Source organism: Monodelphis domestica, chromosome 2, assembly GCF_027887165.1.
Source record: "Monodelphis domestica isolate mMonDom1 chromosome 2, mMonDom1.pri, whole genome shotgun sequence".
Taxonomy (NCBI): Eukaryota; Metazoa; Chordata; class Mammalia; order Didelphimorphia; family Didelphidae; genus Monodelphis; species Monodelphis domestica.
The window spans coordinates 104,097,026-104,124,063 of NC_077228.1; the positions used below are offsets into that span (position 1 = coordinate 104,097,026).

At 43.2% G+C, this 27,038-nt stretch overlaps 1 protein-coding gene and 1 long non-coding RNA gene across 13 annotated transcripts in view; one reads left to right on the plus strand and one right to left on the minus strand.

Annotated features, from left to right (window-relative positions):
* LOC103093828 (uncharacterized) overlaps positions 1–5,942 on the minus strand; it is a 125,726-nt gene extending 119,784 nt beyond the window's left edge. The window contains exons 1-2 of the long non-coding RNA XR_001627818.2: positions 5,744–5,942; positions 2,382–2,527 (exon numbers count right to left, since the gene is read on the minus strand). This is a non-coding gene — a long non-coding RNA (uncharacterized LOC103093828). The remainder of the gene's footprint in view (positions 1–2,381; positions 2,528–5,743) is intronic.
* The window catches only part of NAV1 (neuron navigator 1), a 369,462-nt gene that overhangs the window by 257,716 nt on the left and 84,708 nt on the right, over positions 1–27,038 (plus strand). For 2 of the 12 annotated variants that reach the window (XM_056815727.1, XM_056815728.1), the window contains exon 1: positions 25,931–26,404. The exons of 9 other annotated variants lie outside the window; for them this stretch is intronic. In XM_056815727.1, coding sequence (XP_056671705.1) covers positions 26,343–26,404 — 62 coding nt within the window. In that variant the 5' untranslated portion in view covers positions 25,931–26,342. Of the gene's footprint in view, positions 1–25,928; positions 26,405–27,038 lie in introns of those variants that run through there. One more of the 12 variants, XM_056815726.1, reaches the window with a different exon arrangement.

The window sequence follows — 27,038 nt, forward strand, 5'->3', positions numbered from 1 at the left end:
CTTGTTCAATTATTTGGTTATGTCTGACTCTTTGTGATCTGTTGAACCATAGCACATCAGGCCCTTCTTTCCTCCACCATGTCCCAAAGTCTGTCCAAGCTCATGTTCACTGTTTCCATGACATTATCTATCATCTCATCTTGCATCTTCTCCTTCTCCCTTTGCCTTCAATATTTCCCAAAGCCAGGATCTTTTCCAGTGAGTCTTGTCTTCTCATTATGTGGCCAAAGAACTTGAGCTTTCACTTCAATATTTGTCCTTCCAATATGCAGCCTGAATTAATTTCCTTAAGTATAGACTGATTTGAACTCCTTGCTGTCCAAGGTACTCTCCAAAGTCTTCTCTATCATTCAGCTATCTTCTCCCCTCCATTCTACACACTTTCTTCCCTCAGTTTCACACTTCACTTTGCTAACAAAGAATCATACACTGACCGACCTCACCTCCCTTCCTCCAGTCTCCTACTATTTTGACAGTGGTGTTACTTATTGCTTCCAGAGCGGTTGAAGATTCAACCTACAGATTCTTTGAGGTTATTCTTATTGACCCATTCCATAAAATTATTAGACAAAACCTCAACACTCAATGGATAACTAAACCAGTGCATAAACACACACAGATGCATGGTCTTACCTCAGCTGGCTGGAAGAGCTGGGGTCTTGGAAAAAGGCAGAAGTTCTACCATACAATTGGGGGATCTTACCATGCTGAAGATGCAGTATTCTCCAACTGCATCAATGAAATTATTTTTTGCACATTAATTTGTAAATTTAATATTTAATAAACAAAATTTAAGACAGTGTTTTTAAAAAAAGCCAGCAGTGAGAATGAATCCCTAGTAGAAAATATGGAGTTTCCTTTCCTTGGATATCTTTAAAACTAAGAGAGGTTCTTGTCTGAATGAGACAATTTCACTTGATTCTTACTTTGAGGCAAGAGAGAAGACTTAATGAATTCTAGAGGTCCTCTATGAGGCAAGCATTCTAGTATTTTTTTAGAACTAGATAATCCTTTTACTCATCATCAGGCCCACACATGCAGTATTTCCTTTGCAGCGGAACCTGTTAGACTTTCCACCCTCTTGGCAAATCCTTCAAGAGCCGAGGGTCACCTCCACACTTGCATAAGACACCTAGCATCCTGGTGATTTACCGATCTCTGGTGTCCAAGGACCAACATATCTCAATTCTGATCAACTCATCATCAGAACAATAAATTTTTTGGCCACAATAACTCTCAAATACCTCATAGGTCTAAGTTATGGAGCAATTGTGATCAAAGATGGTGGAGGAAGTTTCCAGCATCAGGGCAATCACAAATCCTTGAAGAACTGAAGGAATATTCCTTGTAATAAGCCCATCGTCATTTCCTATTATTTGTTGACATAGAAGTAACTTTCTGTTCCCATCTCCCAGTCCCTTTGTGATGAACACAATTTGGGGAATGTCAAAATTAGGATAATGAAGGAAACAATAATATCAAAGGAGACTGATTTGGCTGAGGGAAAACACACACCCCTCTCAACGGGAGGGTTTTCTGATGATTTGCCCAAGAGATTCAGGAAAGAGTGACCAGTTCCATTCTGTGCTCTGTCACAATGTGTGGTTAAGACTAGTCATTTCTGTTCACTTCAATTTCTTTCCTGATAATAACAGAATAAGATTTTTTTTAATTTCAGATTCTTTGCAAATGAGGTAAGAAGTTTCTTTTTGCTTGCACAATGTTTATTCATCTATTTTTATTCATCAAATAAATGTTTATTGAGCATCCATAATATTCAGGGCCCCATTCCTTCTTATAATCCAACTAAGAAACAAAGCAGGCTCTAATTTTTTACTCCTAAAATCATTAGTTTGGATCTCAGATCACTGAGTGTCAGAGTGAAGCCTAGGATCCAGCTTTCCCAAGTCTAAGTCCAGTGCCCTAACAAGCTAAATGAAACTGGTCATCACCATTTCGGGCCTTAGTTTTCTCATCTGCCAAATGAATGGGTTAGACTAGATGTTTTCTAAGGTCCATCTATAAACTGCAAGGACCTTTATTGCCACTTATGAAATTGGGCAATGCTTTTCCAGTAACTCACATACCATGTGTTTTCCTTTCCCATATTGTTCTCTCAAACTTCAGCTGGCCGGTAGATGCAAACTGAAGGCATAATACATTAAACTAACATTTTTATAGAGCCCTACCTATGATCTGTATAAAGCAAATCACTTGACTCCCAGAAATCCTGTGACGTAGATAGTACAAATATTATTCTCCCTTTCTTCCTCCCATTTTACAAAGGATTAAGAGTTTATTATGAGAAGAGAAACTTCAGCTGGTGCAAATGACCCCTTCCCCTCCCCACCCCCACCCCCACTCCTGTTGCTCCCCCTCACCCTGATCCTGTGATGAGTCCAGTCGTCTTGCTTTAATGGGACTCTCCAAGTCAAGCAGTTCAATGCAGGTCTTTAGCACAAGGAGAAACCAAAGATCCCTGGGACCTTCATTTGATGACTTCCCCATTTGACTCTGGAAATGACATCTGGAGGCAGAATGAGAGAAAAGAGGAAGGGAATATGCATTTATTAAACACCTATGTGCCAGGCACCATACTAAATGCTGGGCAGCTAGGTGGCTCAATGGATAGAGAACAAGGCTTAGAATCAGGAGGTCCTGGGTTCAAATGTGGCCTCAGATACTTCCTAGCTGTGTAACCATCAGCTAGTCACTTAACCCCAATTGCCTAGCCTTTAACCACTCTTTTGCCTTAGAACTGCAACTTAGTATTGATTCTAAGATAGAAGAAAAGGGTTAAAAATTTAAATAAACAAAGTGTCTCATTTGATCCTCACAACAACTCTATATGATTTGATGCTATCATGATCACCATTTTACAATCTAGGAAACTGAGACAAATAAAGGTTAAATGATTTGCCCAGGGTCACACAGCAAATACATGTTAGAGTCTGGATTTGATGAGTTCAGGTTATTCTGACTCCAGGTCCAGTGCTCTACCACTGGTCAACCTAGCTTGAACGTAGGGGTCAGCAGGGTAGAGATAAAATGTCATCCAGTGCTCTCCTTCCTTTTGGAGCCTTAGCATTGATTCAAGCTCTAAGTCTCAGCCTCTAATGTTTAAATAGTCATGCCTCTTATAACTTTCCCCTCAGTTCTTTGATCTTCGGCCCCTTTTCCTTTAAACTCTTCCAACATCATGAGCCCTTCCTCCTGCCCTTTGGCACACAGCAATCGCTGATCATTGTACATTTCCCTCTCCCAGATCTGTCAGAATTGGACCATGGAAAAATGTCTTGGATCCAGATGGCAGTTTGGGGAGGAGAAAGAGGGAGGGACAGAAACGAAGGAGGAGGACACAATGTTCTAGCCAAATTGTCCTACACTTCATGCCAGGAGATCCTAAATCATAGATCAGGCTCAAACAATAGATCTTAAATCTTTAAATGTCAGGTCTCCAAACTATTGGCTGTCACATTGTTCCCTCCTCTTCTCTGAGATTTGCTGAGATTAATGGTGATGTAGTGAGTAGAACATAGGAGTCAGAAAGACCTGAGTTCAAATCCCACTACAGACACCTTCTAGCTATGCAACTTAAAGCAAATCACAAGCTCTCTAAAAGCAGCTTCTTCCTCCATAAATTGAGGATAATAACAGCACCTCCCTTACAGACTTGTTTTGAGGATCAAATGAGATAATGTCTATGAAGTGTTTTGCAAACCCCAAAGCACTATGTAAATGGTAGTTATTGGTTATTAGTCCCAATGAGAAAGAGAATAAAGCCAAAGATGAGGCCTCCTTTCCTGGACTGATTGAAGGTTTTAACCAGAAAGAGGTCTCAGTGACTCCCAAAAGGAAAAGTAACTCTACCTCCTGAAACATTTAGGAGTACCCAAAATAACAGTTTCAGTCTCTGAACTTAATCCCACCCAGGCAAGCCTACTCTCTTCCTCAGTCTTCTGGGACAAATATAGAGGGATCTGGTCCAGAGAAGGTCTGGCCATAAGCTTTGAAGCAAAACTAATGAATGACTCATGGATGGGGTTGTTTACTGCCCATTGGCTCTGGGACTGCCCTGACCTCAGATTCAGATCAGCCTGGCCAGGAGCTTGATTGGAAAGAAGACATTTCCACACACACCATGTGTTGAGCTCTTACTGTATACTCATCTTGTATCAGACCAATGGGAGTCGTGCAGAGAGAATATTCAGTCTTTCTACAAAGGAACGTAGTTTCTGTCCTCAGGAAATTCCTTGTTGTGGTGGGGAAGGCATAATTCTTGCTGTTGGAGAGCTCCTAGTCCAATATGGGATGGGGGGACCTCTAACTCCCTATTTCCTGGAGGTAACAATCTCTGGCTTCAGGAAGCTTCCATTCAGATGGAAAAGACAGTCCATGCACAAGTGTGGACAAGCACTTGTGTACAAGAATTGGGCATAAAATTGAGGGAAGGATCTAAGACTGAACTATTGGAACTTAGATGAAGCTATAGCCATAAGTGTGCTGTGTTCACGCTGGAAGTGTGGCTTTGTCTATATTGTATTATATTTCCTTTTACAAAGTAGACATGTTCTGGGGTAGTCAGAGGAGTGGGGTTGGTAGAGAGAAGCAAAAAAGATTTTTGTAAATTACTTCCAGTTTTCCTGATGGTTTACACAACTTAGTGGCTATTTTATCTTCATTCTGATTGCTCTTTAGTTTTAATTTTTCCATTCCTGGCTTCTCTACCAAGTAGTCTATGCATAGGAAACCCAGAGTTCATGTTGGTGATCCCTTTGTAACCATAAGGATTTTTTAAAAAGAAATATGGATAATTGCTCCTCAATTTACAAGTTGTTTAGAGTTTTAGATTTCCATCTCATTCTCAGTCACCGAGAGACTACCACTACTCTTCTCCTTATTTTGCTTTTGGAAAACTAGGACACATCTGTGTTTCCAATAAATCTTTTTTTTTAAACCCTTACTTTCTGTCTTAGTATCAACTTTAAGACAGAAATGCAAGGGCTAGGCAAAGGAGGTTAAGTGACTTGTCCACAGTCATACAGCTAGGGAGTATCTGAAACCAGATTTGAACCCAGTTTCTCCCCACTCCAGGACTGGCTTTCTATCCCCTGGGCCACCTAGCTACCCTCTTTCCAATGAATCTTGAAGGGAACTTGCTCTGTCTGCTTAAAGACCAATCTTTTAAGTTGTAATCATTTCAGAAAACCCCTACCATTAAAATAATCTGACTCTGCCAGTGGCTCAGCTGCCTCAGGAGAAGCAAGCCATCTACCCAGCTCCCTTGTCTGGACACTGAAAAGAACCTTTTCTCAATGAGAAATGAAACCCATCCTTGGGCTCTCACTTCCCTACCTAAATGAGGTGAGTGCATATATACCAGTCAAGCTGGGAAAAATCAAGTTGATTCTGAGACGTGCCAGCTCGGAGACTTCTCCTCTGACTAGGGTAGATGATTAGATTTCCCTCTTGCCTGCTGAATAAAATACAAACTCAGGGCGCTCTATGGCCTGGCTCTACCTACCTTTCCAGCCTTCTTGTACATTGTTCCCAAAAGACACACTATCCTCCAAACAAGCTAAACTACTAAAAACTCAGAATTATAGGTCTAGAGCTAGGAAGAGTCTCAGAGGCCATCTAATCCAACCTTCTCCTTTTACAAGGGAGGAGATTAAGGTCCAGAGAGGGCCTTCATTTGACTTGTCCAGAGCTATATGATAGGTGTCAGGAGGGAGATTTATACCCAAAAGTCCTCTGAATGCAGTCAGTATTCTTCCTTTTCTAGGACACTGCCTCCCTTGCATCTCATCTTGCTTCCTCTTTTGTTATTGTTTAGTCATTTCTGTCATGCCTCACTCTCTATGACCTCATTTGGGGTTTTCTTGGCAAAGACCCTGGAATGGGTTTATCATTTCATTCTCCAGCTCATTTGACAGATGAGGAAACTGAGGTAAATGGGGTTAAAAGACTCATCCAGAATGGGTTCCAATCAAGAACACATGTGATACCCAGTGGAATCGCGAGTCAGCTATGGGAGTTGGGGGGGGGGGAGTGGGGGAGGAAAAGAAAATTATCTTTGTCTCCAGTGAATAATGTTTGGAAATGCTCAAATAAAAAAAAATTAATTAAAAAAAAACACTCATCCAGGGTCACACAGCACTTAAGTTTCTAAAGCCAGATTTGGATTGAGTCTTCCTGACTCCAAGCCTAGTGCTTCATCCGTCTGGTTGCCCCTGTTTTCATTTTCACACACACACAATCTCCCTTGTCTAGAACAGACTTCCCACTCCACATCTTAGCCCATCAAAATCCTTCTCTTTCAGTGCCATGCAGCCTTCCTTTTTGGCTCCCACCCTTGCCATTAGAAGTAGCGTTTCCCTCCTTTAACAGATCCCCTTGTTCTGTTATACCTCTCCTAACATTTTATCATTTCTTTTTCAGTTTTTATCATCCCTTTTTATGTATTTGTCTCATCTCCTTCACCCAGGAGACTGCAAGATCCTTGAAGGCACAGCCTCTATTGTGTTTGTTAACACCAGCAACTAGAGCCTATTAGCTTGCACAGAAAAACCATTTCCTAAATGTCTGTAGTGCTGAATGGAAATAGCATCAGCAGCACCATAGAATTCTAGCTCAGCAAACCCTCCTAGGATGGCACTGTCTGTTTAGTGCTTACCACATAGTAAGTAGTTAATAAATACTCTGTCATTCATTCATTCACTCCTCCTCCGTATTCCCAGGTCCCTTGCCAGGCTGTTAGTCTGATCACAAGAAAGGCAAATTCTTTTTAATGTTAGGCACAGCAAACAGTAATGGCAAAGGCAAAACCAATTGCTGCCACTTTATTGTGGGTCAGGGTAGGGTGCATTAACTAATATGACATGATCTTTTTGGCCATCTGTCATAACTATTAGCTTGTGTGAAACTTGTAATCAACTAAAATCCCTGTGGTTTTTTTCCCTTGTTGCAAGTCAAGACATCACCCATTGTGATGTCACTGGTCTTTTTCAAAAATAATGAACTAAGTGGGTCAGTGGATAGAGAGTCAGGCCCAGAGATGGGAGGTCTTGGGTTCAAATTTGACCTCAGAAACTCCCCAGCTGGGTTACCTTAGGCAAGTCACTTAACCTCCATTGCCTAGCCCTTACCACTCTTCTGCCTTTTGTCCTATGCCAAGTCAAGCAACCAGGCCCAGGCATCTCTGTGAGCTGAGGCAGGTCTGTTGCTAAGGCAGTGCTAGGTCTTTATCTAGCAATTAACAACCAGTAGTTGAAATTGGCCAAATGTGTGGGATGGGGGACTAGTTGGGCTAGGGGATGCTCGAGCAGTTTACCTATGGGGAGATCAGACAAACCAAGAATCATTCTGTAAAAGAGATAAAAGCAGAATAGTCTAGGTCAATTCCAGTAGCCTTTTTTAGATTAGGGTGATCAGAGCCAAGCAAGGTGGTGAGTAACAACCAAAGATGGAAGCCAGAGTGTAGGAAACGAGGGTCCACTAGGGAAAGCAAGCAGCTGGAGGTATGCCGATAAAGGGTTATCTAAAAGCTAGAACATAAATTCAGGGAAAGACCACTCATTTCTCAGGGAAGTAAATCAGCTTGGTACCATGAGGAAATTAGCCAGATTTGGAGTCTGGGGTCCTGGCTTTAAATCCTGACTGTTCAACTTCTTGCCTATGTGACCATAGATAAGGTCAGACCTTGAGCCTCAGTTTTCTCATCTGAAGGATTGGACTAAATGACTTTTTAGGTCCTTTCCTGCTTTAAATGTGCAATCCTTTCCTCCTAAGGGGATCAAGTTCTAACAGGGAGTACATGCTGCAGAGGAGAAATTTCTGTCAACATGATTCTTTAGCTAGCTTGGTGCTTTCCATAATGCAGCAACTGCTTATGCCAGGAGGATATATTAATTATGACTCTTCTCCCCTTTCTTCTTAAACACACACACACACACACACACATTAATTGGTTGATTTTACACATAGGAACAATTTTTGACAATTGTTTTTGGATATTTTTCCATTCAGATTTTCTCCCTCTTTCCCTTCCTCTACCCCCTCCCTGAGGCAATAAGTAGTCTGATATAGGTTATTCTAGGGTTTTCATGCACTTTATTTTCCATATTGTTCATGCCATGAAAGAAGACACATCACACATACAACAACAACAACAACAAAATTCATGAAGAAAATAAAGTAGAAGATGGTATGCCTTGATCTGCAATCAGATTCCAACAATTCCTTCTTTGACTGAGGATACCATTTTTCAACATGAGTCCCTTCTGAATACCTCAGGAAGTTGCTTTGCTGATAATAATTTAGTCTTTCATAGTTGGTCATCATATACTATTTCTATTACTGTGCACAATGTTCTCCTGGTTCTGTTTACTTGACTTTGCATCAGTTCATCTAAGTCTTTTCAGGTTTTTTGGTTCATCATTTCTTACAGAATAATATTACATTATGTAGATAGTTAGATTGATAGATATAGATATGTATATTTCTTATAGAACAATATTCCATTATAATCATATACCACAACTCGTTCATCCATTCTCCAAGTGATGGACAACCCCTTGGTTTCCAATACTTTGCTATTATAAAAAGTGCTTCTAAAAATATTTTTGTACGGGGCAGCTAGATGTCTCAGTAAATTGAGAACCAGGCCTAAAGATGGGAAGTCCTGGGTTCCTATCTGGTCTCAGATACTTCCTAACTGTGTGACCCTGGGCAAGTCACTTTACCCCATTGCCTAGTCTTTACCAATTTTCTGCCTTAGAACCAATACACAGTATTGATTCTGGAAGAGATAGATAAAAAATATGTATGTATGTAGATAGATAGATAGATAGATAGATAGATAGATAGATAGATAGATAGATGGATAGATAGATAGATAGATAGATAGATAGATAGATAGATAGATAGATAGATAGATAGATAGATGGATGGATGGATGGATGGATGGATAGATAGATAGATAGATAGATAGATAGATAGATAGATAGATAGATAGATAGATAGATAGATGGATGGATGGATGGATGGATGGATGGATAGATAGATAGATAGATAGATAGATAGATAGATAGATAGATAGATAGATAGATAGATAGATAGATAGATAGATAGATAGACAGACAGACAGATTTGTTTGTATGGGTAGGTCCTTTCCATTTATCACTAATCTCTTTGGGATACATCCCCTTCCTTCTTGATATAAAACAGCTCCAAGCAGCAAGTAAGTGCCTCTGATATTAGCCATCTTAGTAGAAAAGAAAAGAAAGAGTAAGGCATACATTTTTTTAGCATGTCTGTAATCGTTCTCAGTGGTTGCCACTTCCTTTTTAAGTGCTCACAGGCCATCTGTTTGATAATCCATTCTAGAATTTCACTGAAGATTAACTTTACCCACAGGCTTAGAGTTCTAGAAACCCAATTTCCAAAAGGAAAAAAAAAAAACTTCCCTATTTTTGCAAAAGACATTTGCTACGCTTTAGTCTCAGAGCACTTTTCTGGTTCACCAACAGCTGCTCCAAGCTTACCAATGCTACCACCTGCTACCTAGCTCTCATCTGTGTCTTTAACAAGCCACACCCTGATGAAATGTTCCAGTGGCCAGGAAGGCAGACTGAAGCAGGCTCTGTGAAGTGATTAGAACTTGGTTAGACATTGAAGAAGCCAAGGTCAATTGCTGCATCCCACACCATTGCCAGTCATCCTGACTGTTGTCTTGCCACTGAACCCTCATGACTGGAAGAGAGAATCAGGCTGATGACTTTGTGCAACTCTGCCTCATTTAAATCCTGTTCACTCGGGGATGAGACATCACCTTAAGACAGCAATGGTCCTCTTCAAAAACGAAGGACCAACAGCCATATGCAGAAAGTAGCACTCACCAGATTTGAACTCAGGACTCCAGATCTGGCACTCTATCTATCATGCCTCCTAGCTGTCCTAACCTCCTAGAACCTGAATTTTCTCATCTGTGCAATGAAAACAGCAGTACATACTCTGCTTCCCTCATGGAAATGTGGTCATCTTGGAAAATACTGTATAAATTGAAATGCTCTATATGAATGTAACATCATAGTCATTTGTAAAGCTTTAGATGTGACCACTTCTCCTTCGCTCTAACCTACTTAGTTTTCTCTTCTCCATGGTGAAAATCCTCAGCTCCTTCCAAAGTTCTTCATCCTGTCCATCCTTGCCTTGGGATACGTTAGTTTGTCAAGTGCTTTTGAAAAGTTGGTGCCCTGCCCTGAACATAGTATTTCACATGTGGTCTCCTCTAGTGTCATGACCGCCCTCTATTCACACTGATAAGTGACAGTCAACTGTTGACAGGCCAAGGTGACACCCCAAGGAATTTCTGCCACTTATGGAAGAGAAATCTACTTTCTAAAAATAGCTAGACTCTGGGATTTTATCTAATCAAAGGGATAAGGAAACCCTCCCAGTCACCTGCTTTTCATTCCTCATTTCCCCCCCTCCCAATCTCCACCTTTGCTATCCAGGATTGGGGGGGGGGTTGGGAGGGGCCAGTCATGAAGTATTGTTGACTATATTTGATCTATAAAAATAGTAAGAACGGGGGTCCCTTCTAATTCAGTCCTTTCAGACTAAAAGGTGACTTTTTAATCTCATGTCTCCTTTGTAAAATAGTAGATCAGGCATGCCACATGCTATTTTGAAATGTTTTACGTGCTTCTTCCAGTGTGGCAGCAAGATTAGCACCCCAAGAAGGTAGCATGATAGAGTATGAATTGCCCTGATCTGAGCTCTAGGATATTTACATTCAAATTCTACTTGTGCCCTAACTTACTGTGCAGCCTGGGACAAGGCACTTCTCCTTAGGCCTCAGTTTCCTCATCTGTAAAATGAGGTTATGCTGACTATCTCTTAGATCCTTTCCAATTTGACCATCAATGAGGCTATTAAGGATCAGAAAAATAGTTTTCTAGAGCTCATGGACTGAGGCTCTCGATGCTTTAACACTCAATCTTGAAGGGACTCGGGGTGAAAAGATATTTTTTTCTAGCCGTTGTCTGCCAGGACTTCCTGATTTCCACAGTTTGCTAACCTGTTATATTTATATGTGATGGTATAGCCTGATCTTCCTGTTCTCCCCAAATCCCTACTCCAGACCTGACAAACTAGCTCCCTCTTCATTTCCCTCCTTCTCCCTTGCCTCACCTACATTTCTCCTCTTTGCCCCTCCTCCTTCCACCTCTGGAACTGATTTTGGACCTCAGGATACAGATGGGATTAGTTTCTCCTTAACTTTAAAGTGTCATGACAGGAAATGTAAGCAGAATAAGCCCATAAGCCTCTGCCCTCAGAGGCTTCTCCCAAACCTGCTCTTAGCTCCAGGAACTCTTAAGCCCAGGGTTTAAAGAGACATTTCCAACTTCACTGATAAAGTCTCAGCCTCCGGAAGTCATTCTGAAGAGCATCTGGGCCAGGACCGTTTACCCCCTTACGTGGTGGACAGCTGACCCATGGGAACCCACCTGACCAACTATTTCCAAGTACAGGAGGCCAACTGAATGGTCTCCACCTGGGGATGGATCCTAGGTTCTGATGAGGGGAAGAGAACTCCCTTTAGTATGAATCTGACAAAAAGGAGTCTCTCTTCCTCATCTCTTCTGCCTTGATTGCCTCTCCATCCCAGGAAAGCTCTCATGGAAGGTGCGTCAAGACGAGTATATGCCCATAGAACCAAAATCCCTAGGAGAAGGCAAATGAGCCTCCACCCTTCCTCCAGTCAGACTGGGAGAGAGACTGGTTCCAGTCACTGATTACAATCCAAGCGAGGATAGAGGAAAATAATAATTATAATATTATTTATATTCTTCTTTTTATAATTTTATCACATGTGATCCTCACAGCCACCTTATGAAATAGGTTTTATTATTATCTCCATTTTACTAAAGAGGAAACTGAGGCTGAGAGAGATTAAGTGATGTGCCTAGAATCATACTACTAGTCAATAATATCTGAAATAGGATTTGAACTCCAGTTTGCCTTCCGCCAAGGCTTGGCATCTGGTGTGTCCACAACAAAAGACACATGCTATACAATGCATTCAATAGCAAATGACTCTTTTTGTGCACCTATGAACACTAACAACTATCAAGGACCAGCAGGCTAACTCCAGTATTATGGGTGCAGTAAAGCACTTCTTGGTGGAATCGTGAAAGGAGCACAGATCTAGGAGTTAAGGGACATGAGTTTCAAGCACACTAGGATCTAGGTTCCCCAGTGGATAGAACATAAGCCTGGAGACAGAAAGACCTGAGTCCAAATCCAGCCTCAGACATTTACTAGCTATGTGACCCTGGGCAAATGACTTAACCTGTCTGCTTCAGTTACCTCAACTATAAAATGGGTACAATAATAGCACCTACTTCCTAAAGTTACTAAGTTATCAAATGAGGTCATATTTATAAAGTATTTAGCAGAGTGTTTGGCACATTGTAGGTGCTTAATAAAAGCTTGCTTCTTCTTTCCTTCATTTCTCTACCACTAATAATAACTTGTCCAAGGTCATATAACTATTGAGGCAGGATTTGAACTTGGGTCTCGATGATTCTAGGTCCAAGGCTCTATCGACTATAACATCTGGCTACCGCCTAGTTTGACTTGACCCACCTCCATGACTAAATTTCCCCATCTGTAAGATGAGAGAATTGAACTAGACAGCATCGAAGGTTGCTTTTGACTTTGTGCTTCCCTGATCCTGTCACGTTATCTTTTTGGACAAGATGAAGGAATATGGACTGAGGGATAACAGAATTATGTGGGTCCATCTTTGGTTGACTGGTCAAACTTGAAGAGTATTGATTACTGGCTTCTACTGGGGGAGGGATGCCTCCAGGGGGATTCCACAGAGTCCTATTATTATTAATGTTCTATTGTCAGTGATAAACTACAGCATAAATATTATACGTATCAAACTACAGATGGCATGCAGCTGATAGGAAGAAATATTGCAATGAATGACCACCAGAATCAGTAACCCAAAAGATCTCCCCAAGTTGGTAAAATAGATGAAAGCTAACAAGATCATAGGTTTATAGATTTAGAGCTCAAAGGACCTCAGAGGTCAGAATCCAACCCCCTCATTTCACAGATGAAGAAACTGAAGTCTCAACAGGTGAAGTGACTTCCCCAAGGTCACACAAAGCTAGAACTTGAACCTCCAACCTCCAACTCTTAATCTAGCACTCCAAAGCCAATCCCTTCCCACTGTACAATACTGACTCCTATAAAATTTCAATAGGAACCAGCATCAAGATTTACATTTGAGGGGGTTTTTTTAAGTCAGTTGTGTAGAAAAATGAATGTGTGTAGGAAAAAAAAGTCTGAGGAATTAAGAGAGTATTAGTCCCTCATTGCCTCTCACCTAGGCTTTTGCAATAGTCTACTAATTAGTATTCCTGCCCAAGTCTCTCCCTTCTGCAATCTATAGTCTTCTGTCACCAAAGTGACTTCCCTAAAGCCCAGGTCTAAACTGATCATCCTCCTGCTTTAAAAAAAAAAAATCCAGTGGCTCCCTATTACCTCCAGGGCCAAATATCTTGTTTGATATTTGAAGTTCTTCATATCATGACACCTTCCCACTTTCCCTGTCTTTTTATACTTTACTCACCTTGACAGTAGGTAAAAGCTGAATGAAAGAAAAAACCTCCTAACTAGTAGAACCACTCCCAAAAGTAAGACTTGTACTGTCCCTCAGGGAAACGAGTTCTGCATCATTGGATCAGTCAGTCAACAAACACTTCAAGAATCTTCTTTGTACTAGTCCCTGTGCTGAGGCCATTGAGGAATAAAAAGATGAGTACAGCTCTATGTTTGCCTTCAAGGATCTTATACTCTGGTAAGAGATATGAAAGAAGCAAAAATAATTATCATGCAAAATAGATCATCAATATAAAAGAGAGATGAGAAATGTCATTCCAGATCAAGAGAAGCAGATTATTTCATGAGGGCAGCCAGGTGGCTCAGTGGATTAAGGCCTAGAGACAGGAAGTCCTGGGTTCAAATCTGGCCTCAAACACTTCCTAGCTGTGTGACCCTGGGCAAGTCACTTAACCCCTATTGCCTAGCCCTTATCACTCTTCTGCCTTGGCATCAATACGCACTATTGATTCTAAGATGGAAGGTAAGGGTTTTTTAAAAAAGAGATTATTTTAGATTGGTGGTGGTCAGAAAAGCCTTCATGGAGGAGGTGCACTTGATCCAGGGCCTAGAAAGATGAGTAAGATTTCCCCAGATAGATAGCATGTCAGTAAAGGCATGGAATCAAGAAAGTGCTGAACGAGTTAGTTTGAGGAATGGTGAGTGATTAGATATGGGATAAGCATTGAGTTTGTGAAGAAGTGAATGTGACATTAAACTATATTATTAAGTACTTTATGGGAGAAAACTATGCTGTCCTTCAGTTACAGTTGTGCTAATGTAGAATACAATCTTGGTAGGATGTGCATTGTCTTCCTTACCCAACAGTGGTGATGGACATCAGCCCTAAAGCGGCTCACCCAGCCTCTTTTGTGACTAATGGCACAGTCTGTGAAACCGTAGTGAGAAGTATAGCCTATGGCTGTGTCATAGTAAAGCAAATGGGCTGTTTACTAGGTCAAACTGGGGACCTTGGCCTGATTATCACCGTGCTCTAATCAATAGAGAGGACTCTGATTGCTGTTTGTGTTTGTATCTAAGGGGGAAGGAGCACAGAGTGACCTAGATTGGGGGGAAGCCTTGGGGTGCCTCTTCCACCAGGCTTGACAGTGAGGTACCCACATAGCCTATGTGGGATTAAGATGAGAAAACAGAGGCTGAGAAAGTCCAACAAGGGAAGGGGATGGGGAAAATCAGGTACCACAGAGATACAGGCATCTGCTGTCTGGGGTTGCCATGACAACTGATGCAGACTAAGGAGAGGCTCTCTTTGCCGGTGTGTCCTAGTAACCCACAAGCTAGCTCCTGAAGTTTTCATTGTTGATTGTACTATTTGTTTGAAGCTCAGGGGGTGAGGGTGGGAGATGGAAACACCTTTTCATGTGCCTGCTATCTATTTGTCCCCTGACTTTTTTGCCCCTTTTCTTCTTTTCTCATCCCTCTCTTTCCCCTCTACACACCCTGTGCTCAGGGGCAAGCTGGTGAAGCAGGGACAGGAGAGAGAGAAGGGGAGAGGGGAAGGAAGGAGACTAGAAAATGCCAAGTTGTTGGAATCCTAGAACTGAGGAGCTGACAGGGTCCTCCTGGTCGCATAGTAGGTAATATTTCCCTAATGGAAATGTACTATAATAGAATATACTCCTTGGATTCAGAGGACCAATATTTAGGTCTTGGCCCCATCACTTACTAGCCATGTAACTATGGGCAAGTTATTTATTTTTATAAACTTCAATTTCCTAATCTGTAGAGTGGGTTTAACAATATTTATTATAATAGCCTCAAGGGATTAACTGGAAGGGAAAAAATGCCTTCAAATAATGGGATGCTACTATCATTCATTGAGTAACTCATTCTTCCCATGTGGGACCCCTTCTCTGATTCTGCTAATCATGCTTCTCTTCTTCATCAGAATCCAGCTTAAAACTCAGTTCTTCCAGAAATATCTCACTAAACTAACTTACTGGTACTTTATTCAGTGTAACCTCAGTAACATTAAGCTAGTCACTGAATATTTCCAACCTCCATTTTGTTCATTGGTAAAATGGGTCAATAATGCTACCTCACAGGGTTATGAAGCAAGTGTTTTATAAATTTTAAAGTGCTATAGGAATGAGCTATTATTATAGCTTTCACCTGTATGTTTCTGGGTAAGTATCCTTGAGTTTTCTTTCTCTATTCCATGTCTTTTTCCATCGATGGTGGAGCTTTCTGAGGGAAAAGACCTTGTCTTCTCTAGCCTCTGGATCTTGCTCTTCCCAACACCCACTAATCCAAGGCATTGATAAATGCCAGCCACCCATCATGAGAGACCCCTGAGAAGCTCCTAAGTGATTCAGTCTAAGCTCCAACCTCTAGGACGGGGACATGCTCTGTAGAGTCTAAGGAGAGGTACCACAGCCAGAAACTCTGAGCCGAGGACAGAGAACAGCTCAATCTTGGTGAATACAGACGTTGTTTGAATCCTCTCTCAAAGGCAGAGCTGTTCCTGAGATGTCCATGTGGGGCCAGCCTTTGCCCCCTGGGCTATCAAGTGTCCCTGAATGGGCAGCAAAAAGCTATTCAGTGCTGGCAGTAAAGGGTCCAATAGACAGGTCGAGGGGCTCACTAATTGAGTGGCTGCCAAGAATGTGGGTCACAGTAGAGGGAAGCCACATGGAACTATCATTGGAGATGAGGATGGGGTAGAAATAAACAGAGAGATTGTGGTTGGAAAGACAGGCAGATACTGAGGAAAGAAGGTGAGAGAAAAGAGGATGTCAGACCCAGAGAAAGTAGGTGCCTTAGAGACAAATCAGTGCCAACAGCATATGTGAGACAGCTACATATAGAGAATGTAGGAGAGGCAGGCATGGGGAGACATTGACAGACCGAGAGATAAACACAGAGTGAACATTTGTGATGCGCAAACAAAAGGGGATGGATGAGAGACCAACAGCCACTGTGTGTGAGGGATGCACACAGAAAGTGTGTATGTGAAAGAAGGCATAGATACAAAGAGGCTGTGTGTGCATGAGACAGACACACAGACAGGGTCAAGAGACCCACAGAGAGATACGGTATGGGGCACCCAGGGAGACAGAGAGACTATGTGTCTAAGCAATGGTCGGACACTTGAAAGACACATACAGAGAAAAGTATGAGGGCCCTTTCAGTCAGCTCTCACTCATGGGACTAGACCCAGAGCTGGGGAAAGCACACAAACCCATCCTTCCATCCTTTCTCACTTTGACTGACATGGGACTGAAAAGACTCTTTCTCTCTGCCTGCTGTCCCTCTGTGATTCTGTGATACTTAGTCTAGAAGAAAGGGGTGTTCTCCTCTCCATAGTTCCCACTCTCATTTACTGACGATCTCTTTCCCTGGCACTCTTTTCTCATTGGTCACCTTTCCCCTGGAGTTCCTGTCTCAGAGTCTCTCTCTTGAGACGTGCCTGGCCTTTGTCACAGGCACCCAAAGATATGATGACATGGAACAGTTTAGGAATGAAATTATTGTGCACAAACGCATGCCCACACACACACACACAGAGCCACACTCAGGGTCAGCCAGGGGTAACAGTTTTCTGGGGTGTGGTTTTATCCTTTTGGCATCATGAAAAGGGGAGACCGAGCTTAATAACGACCATCTCCAATGTCTCTCTGAAAACTTCAGGAGTTTCAACATGTCCCAAAATGCCTCAATGGAATAGTTTTACCTTGTGCTTGACTACTCTGCACCCAGGTAAGGAGGACACTTTCCTGGTGTTTCCTAGTCTGAGCTTATTGAGAGCCATAGGACCAGAAACCCTCCTCCCACCCCCTTAGTCCAGAGACCTTTGACTGAGGTCCAGCAGCCTTTTCTAGCTCTCAGCTGGTTATTCTTCCAGATGGGGTCTCTGGGTATTTGGGTCAATTCGGTCAGCAATTCTGTAATTTTCTTGTGTGTCCCTCTCTCACCATGGTCAGCCTGCATGTGCCTGGCTTTTGTTCTCTCCCAGAGCTCAGGAACCATTTGGGTGGCTGGTGGGTGGGGAGGACCATACTAGTGGGAGGTCAGGCTGTTCGGAAATAACCAGTCCTCAACCTCAGGAATCTCCTGAGCTGGGGGAGTTGCTCTTACATAGACACATAGACACATACATGCACATGAACACGCCTGCTGCAGCCAGCTGTGGACCTCAGCACATCCTGTCTGTGGCGGCTTAGACAAACTGTCAGACTCTGAGTGATCGTCACCCCACAGAGAGCTGCAGTCCTGCTCCCACCTCTTCTTCCCACTGCCCAGGAATGCATCTATCTGCCCCCACATTCCCCATAAAGGCTCCATTGCATTCTTAGGGTGGGATCATAGCATAGGATCCCTAATGACCAAGTCAAATCCTTTCAGTGAATGGAAATACAGAATCCTGTTGGCTAGGTGTAGGAGAGGCTTCCCTCCTTGCTATGTCTTCCAGCTGTGGGGAGAGTGAGAAAAAGCAGGAGATTTTCTTAGGTTATGTAAATATTTATGGAATAGTAATATAGCTGGGGTCAGCCCACCCCTCTGGTTGGTCCCCTTGCTGAGCTGGAGAAATATCAGCTGGGATGGAGTCTCTACTGCCTGATTATAGGGTCTCAAAGGCTTTCTGGCATTCTGGTCCTGGGGTTAATGCCTTCCCCCTCCCCTAGCCCATCATTTAGTCTCTGTTGCTTCTCAAGGCCATAAATGAGTGAGGTCCTACCTCCTGCTTGGGCTAGGGAAACAGCCTAGAACTGGGCTTGTCCCCCCCACCCCCCCAACATCAGAGGATATCAGTTCTGACACCAGTGAAGAGTAGGAGGTAGAAGGTAGGAAGCCTCCTCCTGGATGGAAGAAAGGGCATCATCCTTAGCTCAGTCAGATGGAAGAAAAGGAGATCTTGGGAACAGTGGTCAAGGATCCTTTGAAACATCAGAGATCAAGGAGCCTGTCAGCAATCAGGGACACCCCCTGGGGTTGTTGTAAAGATAAAGCGATTAAGTGTGAAAGTGCTCTGGAAAAAAAAAAAACAGTTTAAAGGGAAGAGAGGAGAGTCCCCTCTTCATATGTGCACACTAGGGACTGATGTCATCATCATCATCATCATCATCATCACCATCATCATCATAAGTGATTCTTTCACAGTCACAAGTAAAGATAATGAGGACTTTGGGAATGCCCTAACCCCCAACCCCCATGGATCCTCCAACCACATTCTAGAAAGGGTTAAATCACTGTGGTTCCTCTTTCCCCCATCCCCTTCCCTCCCACTGCCCTACCATTCTGGTTTAATTATTTTTCTGTATAATCAGCCCTCTCTCCGCTTCAAAATGCCAGGCCTCCAAAGCCCAGCCCAGGGTATAGTACCTTGCTGTTAGGGTTTTAATTGCTCTTTGTCCTGGGCTTGCCAAAATGCTGCCTGCTACTAGCCTGGCAGAAGTGGGGGAGAAGGAGAAGGGAAGAGAAGAGCTCGGAGCTCAGCTCTCAAGCATTGGCACTGGGAAGAAGGTTTCCCTTTCCTGGGTACTCATGACATGATACAGTGATACAAATTCTGCCACTCAAAGAACTAAAAAGAAAAAGAAAAATCATCTCCTAATTAACAAGAAAATGAGACAAATGAGAAGGAAGAAGAGGCAGCTGCCTGCCTTGGGACCCTACTTTCTGAAGATCATATCTCCAAATTTCATCAGAGAAAATGGAGTTTGGAAATTAAAAGCTGTAGAAACAAAAAGAACTGTAATTTCATGTTAAAAGCACTCATTTAGGAATCAAGACCTGGGTTCAAATCCTAATCCCACAGTTCACAATCTGTGTGACCTTGGTCAATTCTTCCCCCTCTCTGGGACTCCACTCATCTATAAAATAAGGGAGATTGAACTAAAGAAACTTTAATCTCTTTCTATCTCGGAATCAGGATTTTGACCAAGATCTGAGCTGGGAGTCCTTTTAGGTGAGAAGGCCTCCAAATGGCTTATCTTGACTGGTACTCCATACAGTAAAAAGATTTACTTTTTCTTTCCTTTTTTTAAAAACTCTTACCTTCTGTCTTAGCATCAGTTCTAAGACAGAAGAGCAGTAAGGGCTAGATAATTTGGGGTAAGTGACTTACAGGCAAGATTTGAACCCAGATCCTCCCAACTGCAAGTCTGACTCTCTATCCACAGTCCTACCTAATTGCCCCTTGCTCTTTCTTCTTATCTGGCCCTGAACCCAACTAAATTTAACCCTATTGACTTTTGAGCCTAAAGTTAGGGGGACAGCTATATCTGAGATAGGAAGCCCTCTACCAACACAGGTGCGAATCACCCATAACTCAGGGGGGCTTTCAAGGAGCTGCCTAATGTTCAGAGATGTTAGTCAGATGACTTCCTCATGGTATATACCAAGTAAATGTCAGAAGTGGAATTTGAACTCAGTTTATAAAGCCCAAGTTTAGTACACCATATCTACTGTAACAAGGATAGAACATGTCGGAGTTCAAACTCTGCCTCCGACACTTTTCAGTGTTATAGCCCTGGACAAGTCACCAAACCCTCTATGTTCCTCAGTTTCCTCATTTGTAAATTTTGGGTAATAATAGCCCCTATCTCAGAGTTCAAATAAAATAACATGAAGGATTTAAAGCCTTCTACAGGCACTAGCTCTTATATTATTGTTCACTACTACACACTCCCGTGACTCCATAAGAGACAAAACAAGGATGAAAGGACCACCGATAACTGATCCAGTGGGGCAATATTTATGTTTTGTGGGACCTCAGAGATCCTAGCTGAGGATGAAAAAAAAGGGTAACAGGAAGAGCTGAATCAGGGGGCCTCGGGATGAAGAGACCTAGATTTTGCCCACATTTACGTCCAGCTCCTTTCCCTTCCCATTCCTTGGTTTCCCCCTCAGTAAAGAAGGCTCTCTGAGGAGGCTGGCACAGAAGCCGAATGAGATCATTTTCTGCTAAAGGCTCTCTGGGTGAAACACTTTAGAGGAGGACAGAGGGCAACTCTTTGAGATAGATGGGTCTTTATCCTCTTTCTTTCTCTTCTGCCCCCTCTCTTTGGCTGAGCTGCCTTCTGGAAGAACCCCTCACCCCCCTCCCTCTCTGCAGGTGGCTCCCCCCTCTGCCATGTGGGTCTCAGCTGTCCCTAACTCTAGGCAGCCTCCACAGAACAACATGAGAACCCCCTTCCCAGCCCTGACCATGATTCCTGGACTTTTCCACAGTGAAGAGCTAGAGAGATCCAGCCTCTATTATCAGCCCCCCCCCTTACACATACACATATACCCCCACATACATACCCTACTACGACCACCTTGAAGTGGAGGCAACTGTTCCACCAATCCCTATTCTCATCCCTTCTTGCCAGGAGAGGTTAGGACCTCTTCATGTTTTGGAATCAGGCATGAATGATAGGACAGGCTGTGATGTCCTTATCTGGACAAAAAAAGTCCTAGAAAAGCGGTCCCTTCAGTGGTGCAGTCCAGTTACCTAAAGGTCCCTGACCCATTGACTCAAAAATAAGAGGGATAATAAGCAGAAGCTTTCTCCAGGCTCTTTCCTTTGCCGGTAAAGGTCCCTAGTGCCATGGTGTCAGGTGGGGTGAGTCCCTAGTGGAAAAAACACTGGTTGGGTTCTATTTCAATTCCCTTCCTGGTCTTGGTAGCTACATTGTCCCCATTCCTTCCCATAAAGAGATAGAAGAAGACTGAGGAGCTCCTGCCCAAACCCTTCCTTCTCAACATAGAGGGAGAAATGTGGAGAACAGGAAGATTCAGATTCAGAAACCAGATGGCAGGCACACAGCATTCTAGAGGACCTTGATGATTTAGGGAAAGGGGTTGAGAGATGAGAAGTTTTCTAATAGGATCCCCCTGAGGGATCCAGTAAGTGAACCCACAAGAAGTTCATAGCCGCTATACGAAATGATAAGCACAATAATTTCAGAAAAAAAAACTGGAAAGATCTGCATGAACAGATGCAGAGAGAAATAAGCAGAACCAGGAGAACATTGTACACAGCAACAGCAATTCTGTATGATTGATGGTCAGCTGTGAAAACTTGGCCACTCTCAGCAACACCATGATCTGGGATGGGGAATGCTCTGTACTTCCAGAGAAAGAACTGTTGAGTTGGATGGATGCAGATCAAAGCAGACTTTCTTTCACATCAATGTATTTACAGTTTTATTTGGGGGTTTTGGTTTTGTATGATTGTGCTCTTACAACAGTGACCAATATGGAAGTGTGTTTTGCATGATAATATATTCTCTAAAATAATTTAAATAAATAAATTAAATAATTAAGATAATTTTTTTTAGTTCATAGCCTATCCCTAGAGCTGGCCTTCTTGCTGGGACATTGTCTCTTTAAGGCCCCTCTCCCCTTAGTACATTATTCTGAAGTGAGATGGAGCCATGGAGCAGACTTCTAGGAGGGAGGAAGAGGGCCATATGGGACCAACAGGGAATGACAAAGGGATGGCTGCTGTGAGGGAATGTACAGTTCCACCTCTGTCCTCCTGCATAAAGCTATTGCCTAGTGGACTCTCACTTCATTCCTCCCTAGCCCTCACCCCAACCCCAGCACACAAACAAGAACATGAAAACACCTAAGAAGCCCTCCTGAGCCAGTTTCTTCTCAAAACAACAGCATGGGATGGCAGGTCAAGCACCTGTGGCTTTATCTTTACAGGATTGTGGGAAGGGGGCCCTCACCCTAGCCTCAGATCTGCTACAATTGAGACCTTGTCTAAAACAGGAGCTCTTAATCTTCCATGTGTCATGGCCCCCTTGGGTAGGCTGGGGAAGTCTATGGACTCCATCTCACTACTATTTTGAAGTACAGCAAGTACAATACATAGGATTACAAAGGAAGCCAATTATATTCAAATCCAGTTGTCAAAATATTTTTTCAAAACAAGTTAAGAGCCTCAGTTTAGAAAGCTCCAAATGAGGAAAGGGGATTGGGCATCGTGAGCTCAACCCGGAGGAAAGCATCACTAGCCGTTACTGTCCCAGCTGCTGCAGAATCGTCTCACTTTGTCTGAGCCCAGAGAAGTTAGTGTGACATTACTATTCCCCAGATAGCCCAGAAACACAGTTAACCCCATCCCTGAGTCCCTGAGTGAGAAAAGGCAAAATGCTGTCTTGGAATCCCCAGACAGTACCACCCACCCATCTCCCCTCAAGCCCAGATTCTGGCTCTCTGACTCCCTATTCAAGACTGTGAGTCTTTCTCCTAAGAATACTAGAAATAGAAACATTATTATTAACTCCAACTTACATCATGCTTTATGGTTGACACAGTGTTTTCTCTACAATAACTCTGAGATGCGTAGTACAAGTATAATCATTTTCAGATGAGAACTGTGTGTCCAAAATGATCACAGATCTAAGACTGAAAGGGTCCTAAATGACTTGTTCAAGGTCATACAGCTAGTAAATATCAAAATTAGGACATGAACCCAAATCCACCAACTCCAGGATCAGTATTCTCTTTTTTTTAATGTTTTATCTTTATTTTATTTTAATTAAAAATTCCCACATAAGTTTTCCAAAGTTATAGGATTCATGTTGTCTCCCTCTCTTCTTCCCTCCCTCCTTCTAGAGTTGACAAGCAATTCAATCTGGGATATACGTGCATTTATTATGCAAAACATTTTCATATTATTCATTCTTGTAAGTGAATAATCTTTATATATATATATATATATATACCCAAACCCCCAAATGCATCCCCAAATAAACAAGTGATCAGATGTTTTCACCTGTGTTTCTACTCCCACAGTTCTTTCTCCGGATGTGGATAGCATTCTTTGTCATAAGTCCCCCAGGATTGTCCTGGATCATTGTATTGCTGCTAGTAGCATAGTCTATCGCATTTGACAGGATAAGTGTTCTTTCAACTATACCACACTTTCCTCCCAAGGAGATGACAGAGCTAAAACTCAGAAGTTAATGATTTGTCCAGGTTTACACAGCCAGTACTGTTAGAGCTGGGATTTGAACTCGGGACTTCTGAGCCCAAATCAAACATTCTTCCCATTATCCCACACTTTTTTGAGTCTGTTCAGAATCGATATACTCAGGATGTCATAGACTATAAGACTGTGGGATTTAGGGCTTTGGGGGTCTTTAGAGGAAAGGTCCTTGAGTCCTGGTCTTTCATTTTAGAGATGAGGAAATACAGAGAAATGTCTTGCCTGGTCGTTTTCTTAGATTTTTTTTCCCCTTACCTCTCAAATGCCAGGACACAGTTTAGAAGGTAAAAAGTTTCTACCTGGACATGGCAAGGAAGGCAGTGGTTATAGGCAGGCAGGTAGGTTTGCCTGAATGGCACCGACTTCTGAGAGAGGAATCTGGACCCCCCCCCCCTTAGACATTACAAAACACATCCATCCAGCCTTCCCCATGGACATTTATTTAAACAGTTTGATTAACTCCAAAAGCAAAAGATCCTGCCCACAGAACCCCAGATGGGAGTTCCCCTGGCTGGGTTTTTCTACCCCTAATGCCTTGTTTCATTATGCTAAAGCAGTGATCAGAGGGGTAGGAAAGGTAAAGGAATAAGTATTTCTATAGTACCTACCTGCACCCTTAGTTTTTACAAATATTATCTCATTTGATCCTCCCAATCACCCTACAGGGTGGGTAGTGTCATTATCCCCTTTTTACAGTTGAGGAAACTGAGGCAAACAAAAGTTAAGTGACTTGCTAAAGGTCACACAGCTAGTAAGTGTCTGAGGCTCCATTCAAATTCAGGTCTTCCTGCTTCCAGGACCAGAACTTTGTCCAGTACCTAGCTGCTAAGAGATCAGCTGAATGTCAAGAATCAAATGACTGGTCTTAGAAAGCCATATCTGGCCATATCTCCATAAGGATTCTAAGAGGATCATGTGATTCCTCCACCTGAAAAATTGCCGCTAAAAAGCTAAATGAGCTCACCCCTGAGTAGACCAGACAGCAGAATATAAAGAACAGGAGCTCTGAAGTCAGAAGACCTTGGTTCAAATGCCACCTCTGTAGCTTGTTCCTGTGTGTCCTGGGACGAACCACCTTGTTCATATCTTAACTCTGGAACTTACTACTTCTGTAAATGTGAAATGGTCATTTGAACACTGCCACTCCTCCCCAGCCTCAGTTTCCATTTTGGTAAAACAGGATGACTTTAGTGCTTATTTTACAAAGTTGTTTTGAGGTTTCAGGGGAATAATGTATGTAAAATGCTTTGTCAACCCACTGTATAAACGTTAGCTATTATTCCTTCCACCACCCACCCTTGTTCTCCAAGTTGTATGATCAGTTTGGTTCTTGCTATCTTTTTTATTCAATGATATTTTATTTTCCCAATTACATGTAATAATAATTTTCAACACACATTTCCCAAAAAAAGCCAAACCGCCTCCTTCCCTCTTCCCATTGGGAGATGGTAAGCAATTTGAACTGGGCCATACATGTATTGTCTTGCAAAATAAGCTGCCAGGTCGGTCATTGTTGTAAGAGCACACTCATACACAACCCAAACCCCAAAATACAACCGTAAATACGTTAATGTGAAAGATCTTGCTATCTTTTTGCTGGCCAGGTCTTCATCTTTCTATCCCTCCTACCTCCCACTTTGTTGTTGCTATTTAGTTGTTTCTGACTCTTCATAAGTCCATTTGGGGTTTTCTTGGCAAAGGTACTGCAGTAGTTTGTCATTTCCTTCTCCAGCTCCTTTTATAAATAAGGAAACTGAAGCAGTCAGGGTTAAGTGACTTGCCCAAGGACACCCAGCTAGGAAGTATTTGAGACCAGATTTGAATTCAGGAAAAGGAATCTTTCCGACTCCAGGCCCAGTGCTCTATGCACCTAACTACTTCACATTACACAAGGTATTTAAAAACCCAGTCCAGCTAACTAGGGCTTGGTGTTTCAAGTTTCCAAAGCCTCCCTCGATTCTTCTTTCTCAGGCATTCTTTCGAAACATTTACTGCTCACATCTTCTGGGTCATCACTTCACAAGAAAAAAAGAGGCCAGGAAGAGGCTGACCCTTTGCATTCTGCTCACCAGGAAACTTTAGCACAGAGCATGGGGAGATGAAGCCAGGTTGTCCTGGTGCATCAGCAGCAAACCCAGGAAGGCTGGAAATGCGCCTCCCTCCCCCCCCCCAAAGGCATGGCTGAGAAAAAGCAAGGTCATGCATACTTCCTGGCCAAGCAGGGGTTAAGTCCTGCCGGGAGCCAGGTAGAGGTCAGAGCCTGGAGCCCCTGATCCGCACCACCCTACCCGGAGAACGGTTCTGAATAGGAGATGCAGCAGTAGTTCTTTGTCTACCTGCTCTGGGTGTTAAAGAGCCAGCTCCCAGCCTGCACTCGCCCGTGCCTGGGACAGAAGTCACTGTCAGGGAAATGAAGCTCTGTAGCTTTAAGTACAGCTGTAGCTTTAAGTACTGAGCCGGAGTGGTGAAGAGAAGAGGAAGAGAGGAAGAGAGGGAGAGAGAGAGAGGGAGAGAGAGAGAGAGAGAGAGAGAGAGAGACAGAGAGAGAGAGAGACAGAGAGAGAGGATTCTGGTTTCTCTTCCTCCACATGGGCCACTGCTGATGCTTTTTTCTGGGTGTCTCAGGAGGGTACAGGGAAAGGCGGGTGGAGTTAGTCCAGAAAGCAGGACGGCTGTTTCCCCAGAGGAGAGCTAGCTAGCCAGTAGGAAAATGCTGCACATGCCTGTGGCCAGGTCAGGGAGACCGATCAAGACCGTGCATTTCCCCAACAGGTAAGCGCACCTTTGACCTCATCCCTCGCCCCCCTTTCCAGTCACACCCCAGAAGCAACGTGGTGCCTTGAAAGCCAGAGAGACTGCCTGGAAGCTGCTCTTTCTAGCTGGGCTTAGCAGCGCTGCTTTGGGTGATGGGTGTGGGGTCTGCAAGAAGGAGGGTCTCTTGGCAGCCCTCCCTTTCTCTGACAGAGAGATTAGTCAGAGCTGTTGGAAGCTTCCTGCGCCCCCCCCCCCAGCCATTTGAGGGGAGGGATTTGGATGGGGGCTGATGGGCGGGAGGTATTGGGATGAGGATGAGGACTGGATTTCAATTCCGCACTCCCCCCCCACTCCCAGGACCCCCACCCCACCCCAGGAGACCAGGGTAAAGCTGAAACAATAGCGAAACTTGAATGAACTTCAATCTTTGTGGAAATGTGTGCACTCTGTGAATGAGGGGGCTGAGGTTAGGAAAGGGGGAAGGAAGAGCACTGACCAATGCTTTCATGAGGCCAAAGCTTCCGTGCATTCAGGGTATGGGATGGTGGAAGCAATGAAAAGCACCCTGCATGGATGTTGCTCCTGGGTAAGCTCCGTACATGCTAATCCAGGGGTCTGCATCTAGGGAAAGAAGGACATGGTGGGGAGGGAG